The sequence below is a fragment of the Symphalangus syndactylus genome, chromosome 11, assembly GCF_028878055.3.
Source record: "Symphalangus syndactylus isolate Jambi chromosome 11, NHGRI_mSymSyn1-v2.1_pri, whole genome shotgun sequence".
Classification (NCBI taxonomy): domain Eukaryota; kingdom Metazoa; phylum Chordata; class Mammalia; order Primates; family Hylobatidae; genus Symphalangus; species Symphalangus syndactylus.
The window spans coordinates 39,861,241-39,873,416 of NC_072433.2; the positions used below are offsets into that span (position 1 = coordinate 39,861,241).

The 12,176-nt window shown below is 39.5% G+C and overlaps 1 protein-coding gene across 1 annotated transcript in view; it reads right to left on the reverse strand.

The window, feature by feature from the left end:
* FTO (FTO alpha-ketoglutarate dependent dioxygenase) overlaps nt 1-12,176 on the reverse strand; it is a 415,383-nt gene that overhangs the window by 166,310 nt on the left and 236,897 nt on the right. Inside the window, 1 exon segment of the mRNA XM_055232690.2 lies at nt 10,739-10,863. Coding sequence (XP_055088665.1) covers nt 10,739-10,863 — 125 coding nt within the window.

Here is a 12,176-nt window from a genome sequence, read left to right on the forward strand (position 1 = left end):
GGTTTATTCCTGGCTTTATTGTTATGATCTGAAGACCATGATAGGTCATTTTTACTGAACATCTAATACGTTACAGGTACTTGCTCTGGGTGTTTTACATTTAATCGCTTAATCAACCCTATGAAATGGGTTCTATTATTATCATCCCCTAGGCAAATAACAAATGAGAAAATTGAGGCTCAGAGGGGTTAAGTAACTCATCTGGCTACAATCCACAATTGTAACTTGCCTGGAGTTATAGAAGTGGATACAAGATTCAAACCCAGGCAGTCTGACTCAGAATCTATGCCCACAACCATATTAATTAAATTTATTCTGAAAGAAAACCATTTTTCCTCCACAAACTTTATACAATGGAAAGAAGGTAGCACAACTTTTATACAATGACCTATCCTCATATATAAATTTCTCTCCTATTTCTCAGTCATGCTTTGAGACAAATAGCTACCTATCCACTGGTAACCAACACAATTGGGGAATGGAGCAGTATTTCTCACTGTGGCTGGGCACATAATGAGACTCTGATGAGAACACTTAAGGAGAGCCTGTCTTCTTCCCTGGGATGCAGGTTTCTATGGAATCATGACTCAATCTCTTCCATGGTATTTATTATTCTACATTGTGTAATACATTTCCCCAATCAAATGTTACTCATCTCTATAACCTCAAGACCTAAGATAGTGCCTCATACCAGGTAGGCACTTAAGAAATCTTTGCAGAACCAACGCATGACTGACAGATCACTCCCAACAATAACCAGCATTTATGACGTACTTGAGTGCATTATCACAGGTAATCCCTCAACACCTATGAGATAGGTATGGCTTTGCCCATTCTCTCTTCAGAGAGATCTGTCAATATAATGTGGCCTGAATTTAAACCTTTCTTCAGGTGAAGACCTTTAAAGTGACACAGGTCTTGGAAAAGTAAATGGGAACCAGGGTGCGGATAACTGAAGGAGAATTAATGTTACAGATTCCCTAGGATGGCGTTCCTCAGAAAACTGGCATCCCACGGCTACTTCCCAAATACGACCCACTGCAACTAGAAATGCAAATTTTACAAGTGATTACTTTATGACAAAGCTCAGAAAAGAGAACTGTATATCTTTATCTCAACTGAATGACTTTATTTTGGTCACTGTTGAGTGTTGGTGAATATACAGGGCATAGCAACTATATGTACATTTTATAAAAGAAATTTTCAGAGTTCCGCTTAGGAAAACAGTTCATATCTGTCATTCCACTAGAATATAAGCTCCATGAAAGAACTATCATCAGTTCTGTTCCCTGCTATATTCCCAGAACCTGGAACAGTGCTTAGAAAAAATAGACACTTAATAAATGTACGTTGGATAAATAAATGAATCAATGTTTTCTCAAAAAGTTTAAGAAGCACTGCCCTTAAGAAACAGCCAGCCAGCAATCGATCACAGTCAGAAACCTGCCAGAAACAGAGTTCATGCTAAAGCCCATGTGTTGATTTTATAAATAAGATGCACAGAAGTCAATTGGCTTTTGTCCCCCATAAAACTGTTCAAATAATGACAGTAACAATGGTAATAACATTAACAACACTTGGCCTCCTTAAGGTAAGTTGCTGTATCTTGGGGGAAAAAAGTAACCCTATCTCTAGACTCATTTAATCTTTGCTCTAAATTTATACAATGTTTCAATTCCTACACATTTATGAGGAGGTTTTATGGAGTTATCAGGTTTTATGGAGTAATCTGGATCAGAAACACAAAGAACTTTCTTCTGCTAAGGGCAGCAAAAAGCAAGGACTGTAATTATTAAAAGAGAAGGGACAGATGTCTTAAAAAAGACCCGGATGGCAACTAGCAGGCCAGTGCCTCCCTGCTTCTCCCTGGAATCTCTTCCATTTATTCCTCGTGCCCACCCCAACACTGCAAACAACTTTACCTAGTAGCAAGTGACAGCTACCGAACTACAGACGCCACAACTTCTAGTTCCTAACTAACCAGCTGTGCCAGAGTAAGCAGCCAGTCTCTTTAGCACGAATGATAGCAGCTGACGTGGTCCGATGACACAATCACAGGTTGTCTCAGCAGATAACTGCATCAGTCTCATTATCCCATAGCCCATCCTCAAGGTGAGGTTCACTTTTTGTGAACACAGCTCCAAGTTCTAGTCCACATGCCGAGTCACCAATGCTAAGGTTCATAACTGTGCTGATAACACTAACGCAGACCAGGACATTAGCAGGTGACCAGGAAAAAACAGCTGCCTACAGACTGGAAGCCATATTAGCCTCAGCTTTGTTCCTATCCCTACTGAACTAAAACCCATCCCTTTATTCAGAGGCATGTCCCAGGGCTGTCTTTACAACTCTCTTCTTCCTCGCCACGCCAGTTCTTCCTCTTCTCACCCAGCCCCATTTCACTTCCAGGAAAGGCAACAAATTGGGAATGGTGGCTCAGGGAGGAGACCATGTCCTTTTGTCTTGGTCTTAGCCCAGTCCCATGGTGTTCTCTTCCTCAAGTACACTGGAGTCAGCCTGTGCACATGGCATCCCTCCTTGCTTATGCTGGAATAAAGGCCTGTGGTACCATCTTGGGGCTTAAACACCAGAGAACTGCATAATAGAGATTTCTCCTTACTTCCGGTTTCAAGGCTTCCACCCCCTGGCAAGGTTAGATGAATAACCAATGCTTACTTCCAATATCAGAGATCCATCCTGACTTCCAATTTCAAGATTTCCACACCAGGCAAGGTTGAGAAAAAGTGCAAAAAAAGCAACAGGCCAATATCACAAGTGGTCATTCCTCTTCAAAATTAATAAAGAAGACAAAGTACTTATAAACACTGGAATAGATTGAGAGGGAAGGTATTTCATAAATCTGAGTGTCAGGCATTCTTCTAGATGCCAGGGATATGTGGCAAACAGGCAATGAGGTCCTTTGATAGACGGCATTATTCAAATGGAAGAGATAGCTTAATGTTACAAAGATCTGGGGTGCAAATTTGTTCTTTTGTTTTGAAACAGGGTCTTGCTCTCTCGCCCAGGCTGGAGTGTAGTGATGCAATCGGCTCACTGCAACCTCTGCCTCCTGGGCTCAAGTGCTTCCCCCTACCTCAGCCTCCCGAGTAGCTGGGACTACAGGTGTGTGCCACCATGCCTGGCTAGTTTTTTGCACTTTTTGCAGAGATGGGGTTTTACCATGTTGCTCTGGCTGTTCTCGAACTCCTGAGCTCAAGCAATCTGCCCGCCTCAGCCTCCCAAAGAGTTGGGATTACAGGTGTGAGCCACTGCACCTGGCCTGAGGTGTATGTTTTACAGCTGGTAAACAAACAAATGTCCTATCCTCATAAAACTTTCATTCTGGTAGGACAGATAAAAATGTAAACACAGAATTGAGTCCATATATAATTAATGTCAGGTTACTTCATTTTTTAAGCTTCTATCAAAATATAAGTTCCCTTAGGGCAGACTCCATTGCTGAATTACTTTATGGTTTCACAGTGCCTCACAGAAAAAAGAGTTAAAGGGTGTGTGCTAGCCATTGTATTCTTATTAACTACCACCTCCACATTAAAGTAAATTATTCCACAGTTGAGACTCACGTCATACTCATCTTGATATTCCCCACAGTGTCTAGCACAGTTACTTGCACCTAATAAACACTCAATAAATAATAGTTAATTGCTAAACTGGACTGTGCCGACTTGTCGGTTTTGCATATAATCCCTGACTAGCTAGGAGGCAGAAGGAGAGACAGATACCGGTGGAGAACACCTCAGTGTGCTAGTTGATCCACATAAGTAACTTATACAAAGTGTTATACTTGTTGAGCCCAGATCAAAGTTCTAAAGCTGATTAGCTTGGAATAGTAAATCCTATTTATTACACATTCTAGGTTCTAACAACCAGATTTTACAGCCTTAACAAAGATGTCCAGAGTGGATCCATTCTGGGGGTAGGTGGTGATGGCTGGGGTCACAGAGAATAGAAAGATGACTAATAATAAGACTGTTGTTTTACCAGTCCAGAAAAAAATGGGAACTTAGACCAATATGAGGAAGATATTTTTACATAAAGTTATCCGGATCTTAAGAGAGTCACTTTTAAGTAGAAGCAAGTAGTTCTAAAAGCTTTTCTAAGAAACTTCCATAAACATTATTTGAAATGAATCTCAGCACCATTTTTAAGGCTCCTTCGACCCAAATGAAGTTGTCTCCTATGGGAGTACAGTAACTCCTGTTTGAGCCTAAAAGCTAAAGAGCTATAAATGTACCGAGTTTCCATTTAATCAGGCTACATTCCTATCCAGTGTGCAATGTTGAATGAAATGTAAGAGAACGGTAGGAGAAATAAGTAGGTAACCTCTAGAAAAAAATAAGTGGGGCCACATGCAAATAAATAAAGAGCCAGGCTTGACTACGGTAACGGGGAAACATGCACTGCTGCAATTTAATGACAGCCCCATTTGGAACCCCACCCCTTCTACAAGCCAAATATTCTTAACAGGCTTGTGAGTTCTTTATCACCAACAAGAGGGGTAAGTCCTTAAGTCCGTCATGTTTTAAAATGTCCGATTGAAAAAGCGATAGTTTTCAAAAAGCACAGGAAAAGATGCTCGACACCATTAGTCAATAGGGAAATGCAATTCAAAACCACAATAATATACCACTAGGATATCTATAGTCCAAAAAAATGAAAATAACAGGTAACGACGAGGACATAGAAAAATTGTAAACTTTGTGTGTTCTTGGTGGGAACATAAGATGGTGTAACAAACATGAAAAACAGCCTCACCGTTCTTCAAAAAGTTAGACACAGAATTACCATATGACCCAGCAATTCCATTCCTAGGTACATACCCAAGAGAACTGAAAACATGTCACTCAAAAACTTGTACATGAATGTTTACAGCAGCATTATTCATGATAGCCAGAAAGTCAACCCACCCAAATGTTCATCAATTGATTACTGTCCAACAACCCAAATGCCCATCAGTTGATTACTGGATAAATAAAACGTGGCACATCTGTATAGTGGAGTATTATTCAGCAGTAAAAAAGAATGAAGTACTTATATGCTATAACATGGATGCATCCTACAATCAGTATGCCAGACGAAAGAAGCCAGACATAAAAGGCCACGTATTGCATGATTTCATTTATAAGAAATGTTACAAATAGGCAAATCTGTAGAGATAAAAAGTAGACTGGTGGTTGCTCAGGACTGTGGGGAGAAGGGGGAATGGAGGGTGGCTGTTAACAGATGCAGGGTTTCATTTTTGGGGAAGGAAGATGCTCTGGAATTGGATAGTGGTAATGGTTGCACAATCTTGTGCATATACTAAAAAATCACTTAACTGTACACTTTAAAATGACAAATTTTGTTATATGCAATTTTACGTTATATATGACTTGTACCTCAATTTTTTAAAAACCCTAATGACCTTGCTTTTGTCTCTTCTTTTTGTTTGCTTTGTTTTGTATTTACACCTCACTTAGCAAAAATTTAGGGCCATGGCTTTAAAGTTAAAAAGCACAATTGATTCTCAAAGTATTTGCCATCTCCTTGAATTATCCTCTACCTGGCTTTCTGCTCACTCGAAATGCCCCCAGACATAGATAGTCAAGCCAAAACCTTGACGAAAAATATGCTAACTTTGGATAATGTTTAGAAGACTTCTGTTTTGATTTTTTAACATAATTATTGTCTGGGTGAGGCTTGCATTATGAGACAGTATAGTTCAATATAAAGGGTTTTCTTTTTTTTTTTTTGAGACGGAGTCTCGCTCCCAGGCTGGAGTGCAGTGGTGTGATCTCGGCTCACTGCAAGCTCCGCCTCCCAGGTTCATGCCATTCTCCTGCCTCAGCCTCCCGAGTAGCTGGGACTATAGGTGCCCGCCATCAAGCCTGGCTAATTTTTTTTTGTATTTTTAGTAGAGACAGGGTTTCACCGTGTTAGCCAGGATGGTCTCGATCTCCTGACCTCGTGATCTGCCCATCTCGGCCTCCCAAAGTGCTGGGATTACAGGCGTGAGCCACCATGCCTGGCCAAAGGGTTTTCAGTAACACAACAATTCTAGTCTTCCAAGACATCTACCATTAAATACTTTCCTGAGTGGGTCAGAGAACTTGCCGCTCTGTTGTGGTAACAATGGTTCCACTGCTTTCCCTGCCATGGCCTTCCACAGCCTCTTTCTAGGAACTTTCGACATTCTCATCCCCAGATAAACCCTGAAATTGGCCACTTAGCTCACTCTCTGTTATGCACAGCATCTCATGCAGTAGGTATACAAAATATACAAAAAGATGCTCACTGAATAAAATCATTCTCCTTTCAGAAAGTGGACTCATGGCATGTGCCACTCATCTCTGCAAAAGTACAGAGCTACATGGCCTCCATCATCACCGGTCTGAAATCAAGACTCTATGTTCATGAGAAACTGGGGGAGAGCTTTAAATAGACTAATCTTATCAATTAGCGATAAATAAATAGACGAATAGCGTATAGTGACCCCATCCATTGTTGGCAATAATTAGCATCACTATGATGTTTCTTTGAAAAAAGGAACAAAGAAAGAACCAAACATAACTACTCAGTTAACATTATGTGCTTTCTTCTTATATTTACAGAAAAACTGCCAGGTTGTAGTAGGGATAAGACTCTGTTCAAGAGTCACACATATATTTAGTACTAAAGAGTGCACAATAATCAGTGGTCAGATGCTGACATGGACACACATTTTTTGGAAAAGCATTTTCTCTAACACTTGATTTACCTACATCACTGAAATGAAGCAGGCAGGCAGAACAAAATCTTTGATTCTCATTCTGACTTCTTCAAGGCAAAGGAAGCCCATTCTGTTCCTGAAGCTAAACTATGAATAATTATTCCATAATAAACAACACCCTCAAAATTTTCAGCCATCTAGGAAAGACGTCAGGGCTTTGTAGAAAATAAACAAGGCACTGATTTTTATTATATTTTATTTAGAAAGACAACTCAGGTGTGGACATTGAACTGTACCTTTTCTTTGGAGCACTTTTCAAATGATAATTTCTTCCACTGTCACCATTAAATCTTAATCCATTCCAGCTCCTTGCATGGGTCATTGAGTCTATATGTACTGCTGTTATTTTAAAATGTTTCCCCTTGGTAGGGAAAGAGGGGGAGAAAAGATGTTGAGAGCCAGATGGGCCTCTTCACAGTTCATTTATCAAACCCAATACGCCGGGCCCCACCCTCCTCTCACTCACGATTGCAGTTAAACTTCCATATAATTTGGTAATCATTTTCATTATCAGAGAGTGACCCTAAAGTAGCCTATCCTGGGACACCCGGTCCTTGCAGCTGCTCTTTTTCTGCCTTTTCCTACAGTAGACCCTAAGAACCTCAGAGTTTATTAGCTGCAGACTGACCTTTGGGCTACGCAGGTCAAGAAGGGGTCAGATCAGAGGGCTCGCCCAGTTCTTTAAAAGCTATAACAAGCTGTCCATCAGGCAGAGGGGACTGGATAAACAAAGGCGAATCTTCAGAAATTCTGTCCCACTTCTGTTAACACTTACCCTGCATTCACACAGCTTCTCCCGATGTCCTTTGGATCATTCAACTCTGGGGAAGTGAATAGACAGCCCTAATAAGCCTATTTGGAGAGGGTTGTTTATGGGATTATGAAGCTTGGAGAAGGAAACCCACAGCACTCAGATGTGCCTCTAGAGTCGCTGGGTTGTGTGACACTGTGACAAACTCGGTTACCCCAAGTCATGCAAAATTGACACTTTCCTCAAAAAGCTAAATTCCAAGGAACATATGCTTCAGTTTAAGAGACTTCAGTGAGTCCCAAACAATGGCTTGGCGCCTGACCAGAGAGACAGACAAATATTTTATAACCAGGTTACAAGTTTTACTTTAAAAATTCTCCCTAATATGATCGCAAATGAACCTGCTAAAGAGAGGTAAAAACCTTTATTACAAAAGACTTATACTAAAGTTATTGCCAGCTGCGGCAGCTCCGTTGACCTAAATTTCTTGAACTTGTACAATTCATAATGCACTCTCTAATGTGCAATATAAGGTAATTAGAGTCATCTGTATTTAACTTTCACAGGAAAAAAATTTCTATTATCTAATCTAACTGATCCCCTGATAGCTTTGATGAAAGTAAAATACTGTAATCCATTGCTTGGCCTTTGGTGAGTGCTAATTATTTTCTGTCAAAGCACATTTTTCCTTGTGTAATTCTGAAGTACAAAATAGGCCAATCTCTAAAACACAGGCTGTTCAGTAAGCACTGCAGTGGATGTTTTATAACTTTCACCACCACCCATTTGATGGCTACTCGAGGCAATGCCCAATTCCAGACAGCCAGATGACACTTTGATGAGGAAAAGAAAGGTGTATGGTAACCGTCTGTTTGTATGGATCGCATGGATGAGTCTGTAGATAGGTCACTAAGATGGGAAACATCAAATGGGGGTGGAGAAGTGGTGGGGAGAAGGATTATAGTCATTTAATACTCCGAGGACACTTTTCCTCCTGAGATCTCAAGACACCAGCCTCTTGAAATTTTCTTTCAGGTGTTTAGTTTTAAGGAGGTCTGCACAGTGTCAGCTGTTAAGTTCTTTCTTTCCTCCTCCCTTAACACAAAGGACTTGAGAATTTTTGTTTCAGTTGCTAGACTACATCAACTTCAACACTGGCTCCAGCTCCTGATTAAATTGTTAGCAGTAAGGGCCAGAAATGCTGAAAGCAGATTCCTTTTAAACAGGCCACTTTGACCATGTTGTCTAATGATTTGGTGTATTAAAAAATTATTGTTAACAAACCAAATGCACTCAACAAAAGACATCCATTTGTGCTCTCACTGGGCCACATGGTCTTTGGATGGAAGGGAAGCAGAGGAGATATTACAGGGAAATTCTTTCTTCCTCCCTTTCTATTTAATTGGAATCATCATGAGGATGACATAAAACATCAAACAAAGAAACCCCTTAGATGTCCACAAACTGATATTCCATTCCTTACTATGTATACTTTAATGAATACACATGCTTAACTTATAATACAAAGAAAATTTTAAAATTAATTATTGAAAGGTAAATTGGAAATCATTTAGTCATTACTTTAGTTGAAGCCATCTGCCACTGGCCAGGCATGGTGGCTCGCGCCTGTAATCTCAGCACTTTGAGAGGTCAAGGCAAGAGGATCGCTTGAGGCAAGGAGTTTAAGACCAGCCTGGGCAACATGACAAGATCCTGTGTCTACTTTTATAAACATTTTTTTTTAAAAGAAAAAAAAGAAACTGTCTGCCGTTTATGCCGACCACACCACCAAAAGGATGGGGGAAGGGGAGGGTGAATATCATTGGGAATTTTTAAATTACTGTTTAAATACAAGTCTGAATTTAAAGATAATACATATTTGAAAAAGCAGCTTTCTGATATCCAATGAGAATCAATACTTATACTGTCTCCTTTCTTGGAAAATGCTCATCTTCAGCCTTGTTCAGACAAACTTATTTTTATGATAATTATTACTAGTAAAGCTATCAATTATTATAAATTCTGTTGCATGAAGTCATGTGGAGAATATTATGTCTATCAATAAATGTTCTTGACTTCCAAGCACACAGAATTTTTAAGCACCAAATAAGACTCTGAGACAAAATATGCCATACCCTTCCTGATTCCTCTCCCTCTGGCTTAGAGACAGATGACAATTCAATAATTTTTACAAACTACAGATCTAAAAGATAATCCTAACATTTGGGAGAACTAGTTCTAGCCTCCCACATATCAACTGTTTTTCAAAAAAGAAACAGGATAACATGATATTTACTATGCAAGCATCAGTTCTGTAAAAACTGATGATTTAAAGAAAGTTTTCACCAGTAACACAGTTTCTAAGCACAGGTAACTCCATGGAAAGAGACCAGGTTGAAACAAGAGTCATTCCTAGTTGGTCAACCCTAAAAATTGGGTTGATAAATAGGCTACAGTCATCGCCACATAACAACATTTTGAGGTTTTGGTCAATGGCGAACCTTATATATGTCAGTGGTCCTGTCTCATAAGATTGTAACACCATATTTTTATAGTACCTTTTCTATATTTAGTTATGCTTAGATACACTAATACTTATTGTTGTGTTACAACTGCCTATAATGTTCAGTACAGCAACATGCTGTACAGGTTTGCAGCCCCGGAGCAACAGACGGCACCATATAGCCTAGGTGTATAGTAGGCTATGTCATCAAGGTTTGCGTAAGTGCACTCTATGATATTCATACAATGGCGAAATCACCTCAGGACACATTTCTCAGAACCTATCCCCATCATTAAGGGATGCATGACTATACTTTCAAGTAATCTGCCCTGCATAGAGTGATATAGGAGCACTATATGGATTTCCCAGACATCTGCTCTAATGAAATAGCAATGCTAGTCTTTTAGACTGTTGATTAAAAAGGGTTCTTCAGCATCAGGTACTTATATTACATTATGCTCAAAATGCAAACATTTATGCCAAATGTTGTATTCAGGAATAAATTGTGTAAATACACTGATGACATCAATGGATCATTACAATTAATGTAGGTGCGGTGGGCAGGAAAACTAACTTTAGCTGAAAGCATCTTAAACATGCTTATTTTTCATGGCCCCTCATAGGAAAGGGATAAGGCCAGCCATAAGGAAGGGCTCGGCCAAATACAGTTCTTGTTTGTCAGGAACAACAAATCCCATTTCACAACAGAACTAACCTGGCATGCCATTCTCTCCTCAGGTTCTGGCGTGCAGTGAGCGAGGCAAGGATGGCAGTCAAGATTTCATTCCTTTGTTCCACGGGGAGCCCCTCTCTTTTAACTTCATGAAGCACAGCATTTGTCTACAAGAAATGATACAAAACAGAGAAAGAAAAAGTGAAAAATTAATAATAAAAAAAAGCCCATAAGCAAATAAGGACAGTAAATCAATGGCTTTTTTATTACAGTTCCCCTGCTAACAAATCAATACAGTAAATGATGGCCAAAAATGGCCGGCATATATTTTGTATTTAATCAATGTACATGGCACATAAGGTAAACTCCAAAGCTCCATTGCCTTAAGTAACACATCAAGATACTGCACATTCTTACTCTAATTTTCTCAGCACACCAACGATTTTTTTTTTTACTGGGAATTGCCTACCATGAGCTATTATTAGAAATGATTTTCACGTACACTTCACTGTGAGTTGTTCGTTTTGCCTTTTTAAAAAAGAGCAGCCTCCGACTTTCACTCTGTTTCCTGCTACCCAGCTGAGGCTTTCTCTCACTGCCTTAGTTGAATCATTACTTTAAATTTCTACCCATGCCAGCAATGTTTTGCAGGGGAAGAAGGGGGAAGATTCACTCATTTTCCTTGCCTGCTGCAAATCAAGATCTTGGAAAGAAAAAAATGGGAACATAAAAATCAGAAAGATCATTTCTTTGAATGAGTATCTCAAAGAACATCTTTAGATTTTTATAGATGTTGTTTTTTAATTTAAAGTTAGTGTGGCTTCTTTGGAGATTTTATAACCAAAGCAATTGCTAAAAGGAATGAAATTGTCACTACAATTTCAATGAAATTGTCTGTGTTCTAAGTCATTCAATATATTCCTTATCTAACAGATGCCAATATATTTGTTTACTTAAAGAGCATACCCATAACCTGGTTCTCCTGTAACTTGAAACACTACTCCCTTACTCCTTGATAGCATTTGACAGGGCATATTTAATATCTTCATGACAACCTTGAGAAGAGGAGTAGTGAACATTTGTTGTTTCTATTGCTTAAATCCATACCTCATCCCCTTTGTCTGGCAACATCATCTAAATCTCCTCTTACAAAGTCTTTTCTTTCATGGTATAAAGTCTTAGAGAGACTGTCAACCAAGGTGTCCTATCCTCCCGTATGAAGGATGTGGGCCAGACCAACTTGATTCTTTTCCAGGACTTCGGACTCTTGAGAGGAATGATAAAGAAATGGGGAAAAATGCTGAGGCAATTTATCAATTCCCTTAATTCCTTCCACCCATGGTCCTCAGAGTTTCTGGAACTTTCCGAGGCCAGATCGTTCGGTTTTCCTTTGATAGTGTCAGTCACCCAATATCCTTTAAGTAAAGTCCCATTTTGTTTAAATTCACCAGGGCTGAGTGCAGTGGTTCATGCCTGTAAT